General features: G+C 40.6%; 1 protein-coding gene across 1 annotated transcript in view; it reads left to right on the top strand.

Moving 5' to 3' along the window:
• PELI2 (pellino E3 ubiquitin protein ligase family member 2) overlaps window positions 1-18,161 on the top strand; it is a 214,227-nt gene that overhangs the window by 34,586 nt on the left and 161,480 nt on the right. Inside the window, exon 2 of the mRNA XM_004279319.3 lies at window positions 17,733-17,862. Within this exon, the coding sequence (XP_004279367.1) occupies window positions 17,733-17,862 (130 nt within the window). The remainder of the gene's footprint in view (window positions 1-17,732; window positions 17,863-18,161) is intronic.

Consider the following 18,161-nt stretch of genomic DNA (forward strand, 5'->3'; position numbering starts at 1 on the left):
TCTCATACCTTTGAAGCATCTGTGAGTGAGGTGTGCAGATGTCTATTTAATATAGCATATGCTTTATATTTTTGCTCTTGGTTTAAGAACTTAAGTATCTTTCAGGGGATAATGCAAATATTTTGTGTTTTACTTTTATTATTTTTAAGTGAAATTTAATGTCTTTCATGTACAGAACATACATTTTTCCTGCCTTCTTACATTTTTTGGTGATGGGGGGAGAATTAACAGCTCCTGCTTCCCTATAACTTTCTGTGCTGGCCCCAGCTACATATGGACATGACTGATGGCTTTTCTAGAAATCCATGGCATTAGACATGACCAATATTGTTAAGAAGAAACTTGAATAACTTAGACCTCTAAAATTATGCTTGTTACCTTCCTTCTCGAGGCAGGTGTAAGAATAAATAAGGTATTTTGCTTTGATCCCCTCAAAAGCAAAACAGTTTGAGGAGGAATTATTATGGGGATTATGTCCCTGGCAAAAAGCACTGTGTAGCTGTCAAGTGTGTTTGGTGGTTAACATTAAGATCCAGTGTTAACTGCCAAAATGCCAACTTGAAGGAAACCATTTCCCCACGTGTAGCTAAAGTAAAGAAATTCATTTAAACAGTGTTTAAGAATGAAGATGTATTTTAATAAATGCCATGCATGTTGATTGATCCAGTATAATCTTACAGTTGATTCTATTATCTGTTGCTTATGTTTAGTTCTTTTTTTTTCTTTTACTATTTTATGTTCAGTTCCTTTTTTTTTCTTTTACCATTTTGAATAAATACATTGAGTAGTCACGAAGTAGTTTTTTCAGCTTAGTCTGTAGATCTGACGCAATACTAAGTGGTAGAATATTTATTTATTAATGAATTTTGGGAGTGGATGCTTTACATAAATAAGAATGTTTAAATATTTGTTTACATATTTTTTGAAGTGTTTGTGATACCTTGGAAGATACCTTACAACCTTTTGTTTCTACGGTTCTAAATATTTGAAAGGCTAGCTGGTAGAAAAGGGGGCAGACTCAGTTGTGTTGCTTGAAGAGACTATGAGATATGGAAAACTCGATAAAGGGGCCAAATTTAATGTAACGTAGGGAAGACTTTTATGGGCTCCACCACAGACTGGCCTCCCTTGTGGCCGTGTCCCAGTAGTGGACGACTGGGTGGTTTTCTGTCTCAGGCACAGCAGAACGGGCTGTTGGTGGCAGTGGGAAGGCTGGACCAGGTGATGCCCAAGGTTCCTTCAACCCTAGATCCTGAGAAATCTGGCAGAACTTTATATATAAGAAGACTGAAGTCTTAGGAGATTAAATGATTTTACCTTTTGGATGTTAAAAACTTAAGGAAACAAGAGCTTCAAGGACCTTTGTCATGTTTATAGCTGGAGCTTAGGAAGAAGAGATGAAAATGAGATTGAGGGTAAATTGGGTGCTGACCAGTTTCTGGCAGTGACATCTGCCCACACCCACCCACGGTACCGTGTCGCCTCTTTGCAGCTTCTTGGTAGCTCTGGGAGCAATTTTAGGGGTTTAATGCCACATGGCTTCTGCATAGAGTCCCTCCTGCTTTTTCCTGCCCCCTGCCCCCATCCACCTGGTGAATTTTTACTTTCCATCCGGTGCGCTGCTCTACAGCTTCCTCCGCTGTGACCTCTCTCTCGACCCCGTGTCTATTTAGCCCATAGTTGACTGGCACAGGTGCTCCATCCTTGGTGCTCCCTTTGCACTTTACCCAGACCCATTTTAGAGCAACACTGTATTGTAAGTGATGTATGTTCTTCAGGGGACTGAACTTGCTAACCATGAACTTGATAATACCTCAACCACTGGAACATACCTGTTCTGCTAGGACTTATTCAGAGTATTTGGGTTTTCACCCCAGCTCTGTGACGGTAGACAGGTTGCTTACCAGGGCCTCAGTTCCTCATCTGTTGGGTGAGGATATTAACAGTCCCCGCCCCCGCAATATAGATTTGTTAAGAAGATTAGAGGAGTTAATACGTGTGCTTAGAACAGTGTCAAGTAAGCATTTAATAAGTTATAGTTATTATCTGGACCAAAGCTGAGAACCAAGTTGTTAAGAAACAAATTATTAATAGAGTTTATGTAAGAAAACAAAGTATGTTTTGAGCTAAAACAAAATGAGGTTAAGTATCTCTTAATAAAGAGATTATCTTTAAATAATATAGGTGTACAAAATACACCTAAATACAAAATACACCTAAATAATATAGCTGAAATGTAATAGATGTTTCCTCTCTCATGAAAAAGCCCAACATGGAGCAGTCCATGGTTGCTGTAGTCCACAGGGTCATTCAGAATCCCAGATGCATTCATGTTACTCTTGGGAAGCTGGTCTCTCAGAGTACAAGCGGTCCTGTCTCCCATCTGTGCTCCAGCCTCAGTTAGGGAAAGTGGTTTCAACCTTAAGGAGAGGAATCAGAACTTGTATACATCATTTATGGCCCCGCTGCATTGTCTCAGTCACATGACCACACCTAGCTGCAAGGGAAGCTTGGGATGGACTGGTTAGAGTCCCAGCTCTGCCACTGAATGGCTGTGAGACTTTGGGGAAGTTGCTTCACCTCTCTGTGCCTGTTTTCTTGTCTTTGAAATGGGGGTAGTAGAAACACCTGCCTCATAGAGCTACGGTGAGGATTCATTCCATTAAGTTAATATGTGGAAAGCATTCAGGGCAGTGGCTGGCACAAAGGAAGCATTATATACATGTCAGCAATCGTGATTATTTTTCTAAAAGGTAGAAGGGAGTATGAGTATTGGGGGTCAGTGAGCAGTCTCTTGCATGGAAGGAAAACCAGAGGCTGGGGCTCTCAGCCTGCCTCATTAGCCGAGGTTTCTGGGTAGCCACAGCTTTATTGTAAATCACTGTGGGTCCCAGGAACTTTTAGGCTCCTGCCTTGCACAGGTCTTGTTTAGGCCTCCCTTGAGTCAGTACGAGAAAGGTTTATGAGCTGTGTTTATGGCTTTGGCCTCTCAGTTTCTCATTTCTAGCTCTTCCTTCACTGTGGCTTGTCATTAATATACCAAGGAAGTAAATTAAACATTCTATTTATAACTATATTAATTTATAACATTCTTTCTTCCTTAGAGTAGTTGTAGCACTAAAAAGATGACTGTAAAGTGAAGTCCATTTGCAGTTGATGTTAATTAGAAAATGTTTATAAATGGGAAAGGCAATATACAATCCAGTTGTTTCTAACTCCTGCTTTTTCTCCAATACATTATCCCATGTGTTTGTAGTAACAGTGGGCCGCATGGTTTATATGCACAGCTACCTTGGCAGTTCCCAAACTTGACCGCTTAGAGCACTATTCCAGGAAATGGTTGGCTCTGCGTGTGCCGTGAGAGTGGGATGTTAGACCAAGTCAGTGGGAAGTACTGCCTGCCCTGTCTTCTGCTTGGCGATTCATAGGGCACATTAGCATCTTAAAAGCTGTGAAGGGTGTGAGCAGAAAAACCTGCTTAATTTTCTTTAATTCACTTGACAGACTGACTTGAAAATTGAATTTTTTGGATTTATTGATTTGATTAGTGATGCTATAACTATTTCTGGAAAACGGAGCTCTGTATGTACTAGTTTGGGCAGTATGAAAGATCCTGATCTGCCTCAGAGTTTAATGCAGATCATGCTGCTAATTGTATGAGTTGCCTGCAATTCCTGCTCTTAATTGAATCAGAGTCAAGGTGTGAATATAAGGCCTAATACCCTATTCATCTGGAGAGAAACCATCAGAAAGACATGCAAGTTTGACATTGCCTGATGAGTGGTGCTGAGAATTCTCTCTTTTAGGAATTAATCTGGTAACAGAAGTTTCAGATTTAAATTTTTCAAAAGTTTCTGTCTTTAAGCCCTAGACACTATTTTCATAATCTAATGATAAATTACATGAGTTAGAAGTTTGACTAAGATTATACATAAAATAAATAAGTATATATATGTTATGAATATCTCTAGTAGAAGTAGAAAACTTGGGAATTTTTAAAAGTTTTAAAAGTTTAAGAATGATAGGTGCGAAGAGTTTTTTGTAAAGTAACAGCTTCCCCAGCTGTGAAAGACCAAGTTCTACTTGTGTGCCAGAGATATCTGTGCATGAATGGTGTTTTCAATGTGTCCATTTAACAATTTAGACACATTGTGGCCTTCTTTTGAATATAAATTTAATCCTCTTCCCATCCTCAGGGTTGATTTTATTTCTGGGTCTTGTTTCAGATCTAAATTGATTAATACTGTATTAGAAATTAAAACAATGAGTCCACCTTTATTTAATGAAATATATGCTTTTTAAAATGTTTAATTCTGATTTAAAAAAATACTCGATATAGATGTTTAGAAGATATCGAAAAATATAAATAAGAATTAAATCACATAATGATGCTTTCTAACAATAATCACTATTAATGTTTTGTTTTTTATTTCAGTTTCCCTATGAATATTAAATATTTTGAACATATTAGACATGATACCATTTGCACATTTTGTATTCTCTGGTTTTCAAAATCCTTTTTCATTGCTATTAAGAATTTGTAGTAAATGTAATTTCATCATCTAGAATTACATTATCTACTTAATCCATTATTACTGAACATTTAGGTTATTCCCAGTCTTTTGCCATTATAAATAATGACATAGTTAACATCTTTGTGCATACAACTATATACTGTGTTTCAAAATTATGTCGTGGGGATAGATTCCCTCAGATTAGAATTACTAGGTCAAAGAACATGAGTACTTTTATTAAGGGTGTTGATACATATTGGTAAATTATTTTACGGAGAGATTGTACCAATTCACATTCTCACCACTGGTATATTAGAGTAACTGCATCATTTCAACAGTTTTGTAATTTTATTGGCAAATAATGAAATCTTGCTTTAATTTGTATTTTTTGATTACTGATGAGATTGAACATTAAAAAAAAATATGTTCATTAGCCATTGTTTTTTCTCTGTGAATTTTCTATTCATGTTCTTTGCTTATTTTTCTATTGCATATCTTTGGGGATGTGTGTTTTATCTTTTACTTGTAAAAACATTGACCTATTAACGATATTAAGCTTTTGTCATTATTGCCAATGTTTTTTCTAGTTTTGTTGGACATGTAATTTTACAATTCTTGACATGCAGAAGTTTCAGATTTTTACATATTTAAGTGTACCAATCTTTTTCTTTGCAGTTTATTTTTTTTTTAACTGAGTTTAGAACATTATTACTGACTCAAGGATATGATAAATAATCAACTTTGTTTTCTTTGGTTTTATGACTATTTTTCATATTTATCTTTTTAGTATTTTAGAATTTGTTTTGTGGTAGAATGTAACATGCAGATCTAAGCAATTTTTTTCTGTCAAAGTAGATAGTTGGTTTCTGTACACAATTGAATAATCCAATTTCTTTCCCATTGACTGGTGGCCCTTTCTTCATCTTATATTACTTTCTTACGTAGTCAAGGGTCTATTTCTGGGACATTTCTTCTCCATTGGTTTGTGGTTTTTGTTCTCAAGTAATACATTGTTTTAATTATTACAGCAATAATACTACCTTAATATCTTCTTTTCCTACAGTTAATACCCCTTATTTCTAATTCAGTGTTTTTAGTTAGACTAGGATTTTTTTAGAGGAGTGTTTAATAAAAATGGTAATAGTAAGCATCTTGTTTTGCTCCTGATTTTTAATGTAAATGCTTTTATTTTACTCTTTTGCCTTTAATGGGAAGGAAATATTCTTTTATTTTCAACTCTTAGAAACATTAATCTGAAATGGATGGAGACTTCTATCAAATGCCTTTTCAATATATGAATTAAATCTGAATTTAGAAGTTGTTTATAAAGTGAATTTTTATATGTGAATCACGCTTTGCCAGAACTTACATTGCACATTGCAAAATGTGTCCCTAGAGAAAATGTTTCAGCTTCAAACAAAATAAATTTTTTGATACCACCTTTTTTTTTCCCCCTCAAAAGGCAGTAGGGCATTTTCTTTGTTTTTTTTTTTTTTTTTTGCGGTACGCGGGCCTCTCACCGTTGTGGCCTCTCCCGTTGCGGAGCACAGGCTCCGGACGCGCAGGCTCAGCGGCCATGGCTCACGGGCCCAGCCGCTCCGCGGCATGTGGGATCTTCCCGGACCGGGGCACGAACCCGTGTCCCCTGCATCGGCAGGCGGACTCTCAACCACTGCGCCACCAGGGAAGCCCAGGACATTTTCTTAACTACCTGATAGACAAACATCTTCAAGCGGAGAGATGGAGTTTGACAGTGCCTTCTAGACCCTGGCATTATTCCAAGGAACTCTTTTAGAAACACAGTGTCCCCAAACTGTCAAATTCTAGAAATCCTGAAGACAGAATTGAACTAGGTATTGGCTGGGTATCTTGAAGATGCTCTTGATTTGACTTGCTTGAAATCTATGCCCGCACTGTGCAGTCGAACTTTCTGTGATGATGGAAATGTTCTATAGCTCTGCTGTTCCGTATGGTAGCCACTGGCCACATGTGGCTGTCAGACACTTGTAATGTGGCTGGTGTGAACAGTTTTTAATTTTATTTAATTGTAGTTAAAATTTGAATAGCCTCATATAGCTAGTGGTTACCATATTGGACCGTGCAGATCTATGCAGTGCACCAGTATATATCTAAGGTCATTTGTAACTCTCAAACTGTGCTTTTCCGAATATGGCTAGAAATTTCCTAAGAATCTTCTCATAATTCAAGAATTGGTAAATTGGGAAAGTTGCGTGGGTTGGGGGAACCTCTGGTGTGTTCCAGTTCTTGAATTCTTGATGAGATACTCCCTGACTCCAGGTGATACCCATGGCTGTTCACTGCCTGCTGGTATCCATTAAAAATCAGGTATTATTTGTGATAATTGACAAGTTAATATATTTTCAATATGAATTTTTTTTTCTTTTGCAGCTGTTGGGTTAATGCTCCAGACCCAAATTAACTTCTAGATAATAAGCTTCTGTAGCACTGAGGGAGGGGTTGGTTGTACGAAAGTCATTTCCTACAGAGAGGCTCAGAAGCCCTTTTGTGTGATTGACCTGATTCACCTACTACTGGGCTGTTATAAAATGAGGTTTTAGAGAAGGCTTCCATTTCTTGAAATAAACTTGATTTTTGTGCACATTTTTATTTCTAATATTTTCTAATCGTGTTTCAGCTATTAGTTATGTGTAAATGTTCTAGAAATAAAACAGTCTTCTTTAGAAAAGTTGTACGAAAGGGAGTGAATCTATGTAGCATCAGTGTACATGATATAAAGCCACAAATGGCTTTATGCTTTGTAGTTCATTAAAAAGCATTTATATGTTTGATATAAAATCACCCCCCCATTCTGCCATGGGTAATTGAATAAAGCTAATATATTTTATAACAAATTGTCTTGAGAACTGAATTTACATACAATATCAATTACATATCTCTTTAGTAAGGAATTGTCAGGGCCTTGCCCAGTAATGTTCAAAAGTTGGATTTGCTTGCTCTAGCTTGTCTGTATTTCTAGGAATTTCTAAAAATTCACTGTGCATACTCAAAGTTTAAAGTAAATACACATTAGTAAAAATAAGACATACATTAGTGTGATTCTTTTTAGGAGTAGTAAGAGAAGCATGCCATGAAATTTAAAAAAAGAAAAAGATTGGAAGGAATTATTTTAGTAGTTAGGAATAGTTATAATAAGTTATAAGTATATAAGTTATAAATTAAGAAGAGATTCCTCTGCTAGTTTCTACTTCTAGCTTTAATACTTACATAAGTACTAAGGCGAGAAATCAGATTTCTTTGTACCATCAAGTTCTTTATTTGAAATGCCTGTAGTTTAGTACATATTAGACGATGGGCCCAATGCTAGTTTAAGATGCTTCCTTTTCGAGCGTCCTTTGAGATGCTCACTTTTTAGAGGCCTCTTATTATAGTAGAAGTTGTGTGTAAACAGTTTGAAAAAAATCAGTGCTTTGCCAAATAATTAGTAGTTTTATCCTAATTCTTTTATGTCTAAATTTGACTCTTAGAGAGGAAGTCCTTTTCACATACACATCATGTAGCTTATTTGGGGGACCACCGATTTTAGTTGACATAATGATTTACTGAAGAAAAAAGAAAGGACATCCAATTTGGTATTTTGTCTCCCTCTTGAAGAAGTATACTTTTTTTTTCTTTTCTTTTCTTTTTTTTTTTGCGGTACGCGGGCCTCTCACTGTTGTGGCCTCTCCCGTTGCGGAGCACAGGCTCCGGATGCGCAGGCTCAGCGGCCATGGCTCACGGGCCCAGCCGCTCCGCGGCATGTGGGATCTTCCCAGACCAGGGCACGAACCCGTGTCCCCTGCATCAGCAGGCGGACTCTCAACCACTGCGCCACCAGGGAAGCCCGAAGTATGCGTTTTTTAAAAATCTCATTCTTTATAGCCAATTTAAAAAGCGACACATTTGGAATTATCTCTAATTTTAGACTTTCTCCTTCATATTGAAAGAGTATTCTTTATATAAAATTTTCAATGGGTATATATTTTGTATTTTTGTGGTTTTAGTCCACCAAAGTTTTTGACTACTGAAGAAGCTACTTAAGTTAATTTGCTTTTGAAATTCATTTACTTTTTGCCGTATAATGCTGTGTGACCAATCATCCCCAAACTCAGAGACTTGAAACCACAGTCATTTGTTCTCATGACTGTGGGTTGTTGAGGTGGCTCTGCACTAGGCTGTGATGGAGTGGCTTTGCTTACATCGCATGTATGCGGCTTGGGTCTCCTCCCAGTGTCACTCGTCCTCCTCGGCAGGTTGGCTGGGACATACTCTTCCTATGGCCATGACAGAGGATAATCCCAACCGCCAACCACAGTGCACGCCCCTGCTTGTGTCCCATTTGTTTTTTTTTTTTCCCCTGGTGGCACTGTGGTTAAGAATCTGCCTGCCAATGCAGGGGACACGGGTTCGATCTCTGGTCCGGGAAGATCCCACATGCCGCAGAGCAACTAAGCCCGTGCACCACAACTACTGAGCCTGCGCTCTAGAGCCCGTGAGCCACAACTGCTGAGCCCACGTGCTACAACTGCTGAGCCTGTGCTCTAGAGCCCGCGAGCTACAACTACTGAAGCCTGCGTGCCTAGAGCCTGTGCTCTGCAACAAGAGAAGCCACCACAATGAGAAGCCCGCGTGCCACAACGAAGAGTAGCCCCCACTTGCCGCAACTAGAGAAAGCCCGTGTGCAGCAAAGAAGACATAACACAGCCAAAAAAATAAATAAAATAAGTAAATTTTTAAAAAAAGTATACTCATCCTGTAGGACTTAAAAAAAAATCCCATTGGCTAAAGCAAGTCACATGGTCCAACCCAAAGTCCAGGGCAAGGAAGTTAACTGGAGGTATAAAGTCATGTCAAAGGGCATATCTTCAGGGAGGAGTGAAGAACTGTGACCAGTATTTCAGTCTACCACATACAATTTATATACCTGTCTTCATTTAGGTGATGAGAGGCTAAAATAAGCAAATGTTGGAGTGATTAAAAAAGGAATGTGTGGGATTTAATTTGGTTTTCAAAATTATTAATTGGTGAACTATGTAAAGCAGTCTGGAGTGTAAAGTGGTACTAATTCTAGAGATTATCATATTAAGTGAAGTAAGTCAGACAGAAAGATAAGTATCATATGATATTACTTATATGTGGAATCTAAAAAAATGATACAAATGAACTTATTTACAAAACAGAAATAGACTCACAGACATAGGAAACAAACTTATGGTTATGGTTATGGAATTGGGGGGGAGATAAATTAGGAGTTTGGGATTAACAGATACACACTACTATATATAAAATAAACAACAAAGACCTACTGGGAACTATATTGAATATTTTATAGTAACCTGTAATGGAAAAGAATCTGAAAAAGAACAGGTGTGTGCGTGTGTGTGTGTGTGTGTAACTGAATCACTTTGCTGTACATCTGAAACTAACACAACATTGTAAAGTAACTATACTTCAATTTACAAAACAGGTAAAACACATAGCTACTAATGGCAGAGCTATGACTCAGACCACCCCCCGCCCAAGAAAAAGATGGTACTAATTCAGGAATAGGATAAAATGATGTCTTTACCTGATTCGTGAATTGTACAAATCTTGTACTATATCAGATTCATTTCTTGCTATACTTTGGCTTTTTCCCTTTGTGTGATATTTTCTCTTTTAGGAATCAAAAATTACTGCAGGGTAATACTTGAAAAATATTTTTCACCCATAGGGTAAAAAAGATTCTTTGACATAGATGACTAATATTATATTAATATGTATTTAATCAGAGATATTTTGGACTGTTGGCACCAACGGCAGAATAAAAGACGTTAGTCGTCAGTGTTTTAAGAGTAACATAAATAGCCTTTTCTATTCCTGACGTTTTGCGTACCTTCCGGTATTCAGCAAAAACGCTCTACTGTTGGCCTCCCAGCAATGCTCAAAAATCAGAGGTTCAATACAGTAAAAAAACTTTATCTTGTGTTTTTTAGTGACAGTACCAATTTGAGATGACAAAGGGAGGAGAATGACCTCAAAGAACCAGATGGCTAAGTATTAGATAAGAAATATTTTTCTTTTCATAAACAGTTCCTCTGTTTTAGGTGGACTGGATTTGCTTTCCATGCTCTTTTCTTTCGTATGGGCTGGTTGGAGGAAGAAGCAAGTAGGGAAGTGTGGCCTTCAGAGTCATAGGAGTTGCATGAATGCAGGAGAGAACAGAGTCCCTGCCCTGGTCATTGCAGATGCGGTGCTGATGAGGCTGGGGTCAGGGCCTTTCCGGATAGCTTTGCCCTCATCTCCCACCACCACGCTGCTCCAGAATCCAAGTGGTAGAATGTTAGGCCTTCTTCCTACTTTATGGGGAGGGAAAGTGAGGTTCTGAGATGTTCAGAGACTTGTGCAAATATGGGATGGGACGCAGAGCCAGGATGGGGTCTCCCTCTGGCCTTCATGCTGTACCTTTTGCTGTAGTGGGGCTGGATGAGAGTGTGTGGGTGTATAAATCCTGGAAGAACGGCTGAAAAGCTGCGTGTGGGAGCAGTACTGCGTTCCTGATAGAAAGAACGTTTTAATGTTTTGCCTTGGGAACTGTTTTGGTCTAGGGAAGCTAAAAAACCTCAAGATAAGGCAAACCTCAACCTGTAGCTGTAACTGCCACACCTCAACTGCCATAAAGATTTGAGGGGTCTTTGGAAGTGTAGCAGCAGATCAAAGCCAGTTGTTAAAACGATAGCCACAACCTTCACCCTTCTTAGACAGGATCCTGGTACTTGAGTTGGATGAAATGCCTTCTCTGTCCATATCAGATTGAAATGTTTGAAAGAGGTTTGGGAATCTCTTTTTAAAATTGAACTTGTTATTTTGTGTTGCTGTCTTTGTAGCTGAGGAAGCAGTCCCATCTTAGGTAAGTTCACAGCACCAGCTAGGAAAAGAGTTGGAGCTAGAACTCCTCTCTTTATCCCTTACACCACTATCATTATTTCCATATTAATGTGGCGACTGTTTCATCGATCCCCTCCTTGGTTTTAAGGTACCACGTAGAGGTGAAGGGAGGGTACACAAAGAAATAGGAAACTCCTCAAAGAGCATCCAGTCCAAATGGTGTGAGATAAATGGGAGATTGACTGGTGGTGTCACACAGGGTTGGTGAAGACTATTAGTAAGGTTCCATGACTTGAATCACACATGTAGGGCATGCCAAGACTTATGACCGTGTCCTAAAGTAATCCCAAAGTTACTGTTCTGATTTTTTTTTTCCATTGTGTTTTCTAACTCACTTTCATTGGTACTTATCAGTATTGTTTTATAACTATCTGTCACCTGATCTGTCTTCTCCACCTGACTGAGTCTGTTAAGAGACAGGGTGTCTCGTATCGTTAGCCCCTCAGCACACAGCCGTGGGCCTGGCTCACCCCATGTACTTCGCTTGATGCTATCTTGAATGAATATATGCATCTACATATTTTATATGTAAATATATTTTCATATTCAATAGCTCTGAAGTAGCTACTTGGAGCAGAGACCATTTCCAACCAGAAATGGGGCATTGAGAATTTTCATTCGGAGGCCAAGCCCAGGAAGATTTTCTGAATGAATTGATGTTTAAAAAGCTGCAGCAGGTTATCCCCAGAGGGAGTAGACTGTAATGGTGCTGCCACAGTTAGCTCTCTGGCTGGAAATGAAAGTCTACTATTTATTTTATGAAACCGTACAATACGCAGCATTTGTTAGGCACAGGAAAATAGATATTGTTGTGTCCCTGGGCTTTATGTATGGAGTTCAGTCGGGCAGTGCAAGTCCAGATGCATCTGATAGCTTAAATAATGAGGAGTTCGGGCTGTAATGATATAAAGCCAGTGTCAGGCACTTACTGGTTTACGTGCATCTTCATATGCACGGTTGCGGCAGTGTGTTAGTGCATTCACTATCGTGGTGAATTGATGTGCACTCCTTGAGACCGGGGGGCCACGGTGCAGGGGTTTATCAGACTCCAGTGCCCTTCACATCTCTTGTCTCTAGTGTCCCCGGCCTGTTCATCTGCAGTGTACAGTCTGTCTTAGCTACAGTAGTTGCTTGTGATTTATATGTGCAGGTGACAGAGATATTGCTTTCGAGGGAGGGCAGAGGCTTCAGTCTATAATGGGAAGCTGGGCTGCCTCTGGAATGTGGCCGTTTGATGCTGATGACGCTTCACTTCTGTAGCCCACACAGGTGCTGCTCCGTGAGTTCAGACTGGTTAAGATCAAATGTGATGCCTCCGAAGTGTGGCTGGGAGCCCCTGGCACGCCCTCTCTTGCTGTTATTTCCTATAGAAAATTCTTTTTGACAAATGCATTTTTTAGGTGGCAGGCATCTTCTCAAGAATGTATCTTTGTGGTGTTTGCCAGGAAATGCCTTGAATTTAAAAATTGTCAGTGTTGGCTACTGGAAAGAGTATGAAATATGGAGTCAGACAAAACCAGATGTAGACTTGAGTCCCATCTGCCCCTTCCCAGCCGTGCAATTTATGCGTGTTCCAGTCATTCAAGCCTCTTATCTGCCCACGAGGAGCCTCCCTTACAAGGTTTCTTGGCACATAGTAAATGCACAGCAAATGCTATTTAAAAGAATTAATGTGTGAACTCTGAATTTGAAACCAAGAAACACCATTTCTTACCTTGTGAGGTTTCTTACGAGGGTTTTTCATTGTCCTCTGAAGCTTCCAAATACCTTGACCACCTATTTGCCCTGCGTATATGAAGAGCTACATTTTCATCACACATTTACTAAATAAGTGGATTTTTTTAGTCTCCAGAATTTTTTTTTTAATTTGAAGCTTGAAAGGCAACTTGTGGGTTTGAATCAAAATACCCTTGTTTAGCAGGTGAGACAGGTATGGCCGCAGCACTTGGAAATCTTATTTCTGCAAACTTGCTGGCTGAAAAGCTTGCAGGGCCAGACAGCATTCTGACCCTCTTTCATGGAATAGTACTTTTTTGCCTTTATGAGCAAATGTACCTTTAGATTTGGAGGCAAACAACGGTGGGCTGAAGAGTCAACAGGTAGGGAATTGGGACGGTGGGTGTGGAGCCCTCTTTTGAGGTTCTTGGCCGTGAGAAGCTGGGAAGGAGAGGGTAGGCTCACAGTGAGGCTCGGCGCTGGAGGGCTTTGCTTGTTTTTGCGTTGCTGGTTTGCTCTGAAGGTGGGTGATGTCACCAATGACCTGTTCTTTTCCAAATCATACTTGTGCATTTCTGACTGGCCTCTTAACTGATTAAACACTGTTAAAATTCTCTCTTCTCCTGTCTTTGGTAATGCAACTTTCTACTGGTCCTGGTCCTTCTACCTATGACTAAGAAGGGTTTATTTCTTTATTTTTTTGAAGATATAAAAGGTATTTATTTTGTTTGAAATTTACATATGTTGAAAGTCACTTTTTTGACGAATAGTTCTGTGAATTACGGTTTATTTCTTTAAATGGTCATCTTTCCCAGGGTCTGTCCTTGCCTTCTTTACTTTATTCTGTACATTTCCTTGAGTAATCTCATTTGCTCTCATGATTTTAACTTCCACACCTGTATGGTGCAGGCACCCAAGTTTATAACTTCTCTTGCCTCATACACGTCTTCCCCGGATGTCCCTGTAATTCCTATTTCTAATAGTGCCGTCGCCTTGGCCTTGGCCGGGAGCCTATGTGATATTCCCTTTCTCTGTCCCTCACTTGGTGCGGCCACATCATAGGTCACCAATTACTATTGATTTTTTGCCTTTAAAACCAGGGTCCTCAACTGTAGCTGCAAGTAAGGATCACCTGTGGAACTTTTAAAAGTTCCGTCCCAGAGCTACTGAATCAGCATCTCTTGAGACTTAGGCACGCGTATTTTTATGAAGCTTCCCTGGTAATTCTCATGTTCATCTAGCATTGAAAACAACTCTCAGCAGAATTTGTTCTCCCACAGTTCCGGAGGCCTCACGTCTTGGAATCAAGGTGTCCGCAAGGCCGTGCTGCCTCTGAAGGCCTCGGGGGAGGGTTCTCCTTTGCCTCTTCCTGCTTGTGGTGGCTCCAGACGTTCCTTGGCCTGTGATCGTCTAACTCCAGTCTCTGCCTCCATCTTCACCTGGTCGTCTCCTCTCTTTCCCTGTGTGTGTCTCCTAAAGACATTAGTCACTGGATTTAGGGCCCCAGGAATCCAGGATGATCTCATCTCCAGATCCCCAACTACGTCTGCAGAGACTCTTTTTCCAAGTAAGGTCCCCTTCACAGGTTCTGGGACATGGACCTGTCTTTCTGAGGGCCACCCACTACCTTCCTCCTCAGGTTAGGACAGTTCTCCCATCCAGTCATCCTGACTCTAATCCGGATGTGCATCTTGCATGCTGCTGCCCTCGTGATTACTTCATATGCAATCATGTTAGTCCTTTGCTTACATCTTACCAGCTCCCATTCTTCTTAGGGTGAAAGGCCATGCCCCTCGTCATGGAGCATCAGGGGGTTGTAATCTGGGCCCTGCCCACCTTTTACCCTCCTAGCCCTCTGCGTCTGTCCTCTTGAACTCTACGCTCCCACAGCACTGAACCACTCCTTGCCTTTGTACATACGATTGCCCTGCATTCCCCATTTAGTCATCTTGTTCAGATTCCAAGAAAGTTCACACTGTCTGCTCTGTGAGGGCTTCTGACATGGCTCTTCCCACGTGTTTTGAATGACTAGTACATCTTGTTGCACAAGTGTTTTTTCATGCTTGTTTTTATGTCTTTCTCTGCTTTTAAGTGGAGAGCTCTGAACACGGGTTGGTTGATATTCATCGTTGCAGCTCTAGTACTTGGCATTATAAATATTGAACGAATGACCATGTAGCTTAACCTGATTCGAAACTTTTCTCATCGTGACACTGTTTTCTCCACTCTTAACCTTAATTATTTCCAGCACGGTTTTTCACTGGGTGTCATGTAGATGTATTAAGTAAGCAGGCATATTAAGTGGACTGGCATATTTGCTTAACCTGAAATAGCTGTGCATCTCTGCTCAGGCAGTTGAAATGAAAATGCTTTTGCATATGTTAAGGTTGACATTTCTGGTTTTGGTGTTTTCACCTTTATATTAGATATGGCTTTGGGGTTGCAAGTAGCAGAAACCAACCTGAGTTAGCTGAAACTAAAAAGAATTTCACCAACAAGGGTCAGAGTACATCTGGGCCAATAGAAGCCCTTAAGGACCCTCTTTCCATCTCTTTTTGTTGCTTGTCTCTGTTCATCTGTTTCACTCCTCACTTCTCTGCTGCTTCATCACGGAACAGACTGTGACATCCCCACAGCTCCCGTGCTTCCAGTTTGCAGCTCTGGCCACCCACGCAGACTGGCGGTTGTCTCTCGTCCAGCTTTGCGTTTTCCGGGATGAGAATGTCATTGGCCAGCTCGGGCCGGATGTCTTCCTCCAGCTATTCAGCTCCAGGGTGGTGGGGAGGATGCTGGCCTGGCCGTTTCATTCAGACATGATGCCAGGGCTCCCCTTAGGGAGTTCAGGGCTGGATTCCTGAGAAGGGATGTCATGGTGAGCAGATCTCTTCAAAAGTACCTGCCGTGCTCTTACTAGGTTCGCTATCCTTGACCAGCAGTATATAGTTGAGAGAAAGATGCAGCGGAGAGCTGGGCAAGTGTGAGGGTCACAAGGAACCTTGCCAGATCTTGTACCAATTGCCTCTAGGCCACAGTGGTGAAAATGTCCCTTAACTGTTTACAGCCCTGCCTTTGATTGATTCACGTATGTTTCTCTTAATACAGGATGCTCAGCGTGGTTTAAGTGACACGGAAATATATTAGGACAAAGTGAGTTTATAATGGTTGTTTACTCATGGATACGTTCTTTGTAGTAGTGATCACAGATATGTATAAGAAAACAATGCACATTATTCTGATCTTGCCTCAGAAAAAGGAGAGGAATAAAACTTGAAACAAATTATTTTTGTATTCTAGAGGCATTTTCTTGTTGCTGACGTTCCTTTGTGATGGAAATGGAGACATTAAAAACACAGCAGGAATAATTTCTGGTGATAATTTAAATCCATTGTCATACTATAGCTACTGAATTGTAAAACAAACACCACAAACCCCTTGTTCTGACTTTCACTGTTCTCAGTGGGCCTTGTGTCCCACCCAGAGATCATGGCCACCATGATCTCTGGGATTGACGGACAAGTGGCAAAGGCAAGACTTCCAGGAGAGGGTGGAGCCGCTACACCACAGGCACTGCCCCTGACTTTGGTGCTCCGAGGGAGCTTTGGAGCTGTTATGTTTATCCACACAGATTTGAAACAATTCCCTTCCTTCTTTCGGTTCTCTTCTTGAAAAGAACTTCTGCCAAGAGGGAGTTGGAGAATAGACATGGCAGTGTGGCAGCATGAGAAGCGGTCAGAACGTACAGGGACCCTTAATCCAGAGTTAGAAAATACAGGTGAAAACGGAAACCCTCCTGCAATCCTGCATTTCTTTTAAACACTGGTACCGGCTTAAGGTATTAATTCAGGAAATCTGCTAAGGACAGTAGTGTTTTCCAGGTGACTTTTAGAGATATTTGTTAGTTTGTGGACTAAAACTCATCTTTTTTATTTACCTTTGGGCTTTTTAATGGTCAACATTCTTGTAGAGTCATACTTTATGTTTAATTTTGCAGGCTAGTTTTTGCTAACCTGACAGTATAGGGTTCAAATAGCAATGGGAATGAAGGTGGAGAATTTCGAACTTTTAAGAATGCAAGTAACTAAATTGGGTCTTACAAATAAAGATCCTACAGACATTAACATGATTTGCGAGTGAGAGATGAGGTTTAATTAGAATGCTAGTTTCTAACTAGTTCATTTAAAAATATTTCTCGAGTGTTTCTCTGGGGCCCATTAGGACTGCGCTTGCTGAGTTGAGCCAGCACTAATACGGCCTCTGCAGAATTTTCATTTGCTTATTTTATACTCGGTCTCTTCTGAAAAGATTTGAAGAGTCTGACTTTATAGAATAGGAAACCTGTAATTACTTTGTACATCACTCTTCAATTAAGTTTCCGGAAGGGATTTGAACTTCATCATAGCTGACGTCTGTGAACCGTCTGTTCCGTGTCCCTTTTGTGGGGCGGTTAGTGGGCAAGTCTTTGTGGGCATTCCTGTCTTTTCCCTTAGGCCATCGAACTTTTATTCTTAATGCCTTGAAAATCTACAAATAAATGAACCCTCTCATCCCTGTTTATAGGTACAATGGTGCTTTACCTAATGGAGACAGAGGCCGGAGGAAAAGCAGATTTGCTCTCTACAAGCGGCCGAAGGCTAACGGAGTCAAACCCAGCACGGTCCATGTGATATCCACGCCGCAGGCATCCAAGGTAGGGGCTCCTTGGAGCCGAGAGGGCTGGCGGTGACTCATGGTTATTCCTGATCAGCTGCTCTTCCCTTGGGGTCTCATTTCTCTGTGGGACAGTTTCTCAGCCATTTGAGCTGGATAATCTTTGTTGTGAAGGGCTGTCCTGTGCATTGTATGTTTCGCAGCATCCCTGGCCTCTGCCCACTAGATGCCAGTAGCACCTCAGCCCCCCAGCCCCCAACTGCCACCACCATGGAGACAACCAAAAGTAGCTCCAGGGCTTGCCACATGTCCCCTCCCCTCCCACCCCTCCCCTCCCTC

The sequence above is a fragment of the Orcinus orca genome, chromosome 2, assembly GCF_937001465.1.
Source record: "Orcinus orca chromosome 2, mOrcOrc1.1, whole genome shotgun sequence".
In the NCBI taxonomy this organism is placed as follows: Eukaryota; Metazoa; Chordata; class Mammalia; order Artiodactyla; family Delphinidae; genus Orcinus; species Orcinus orca.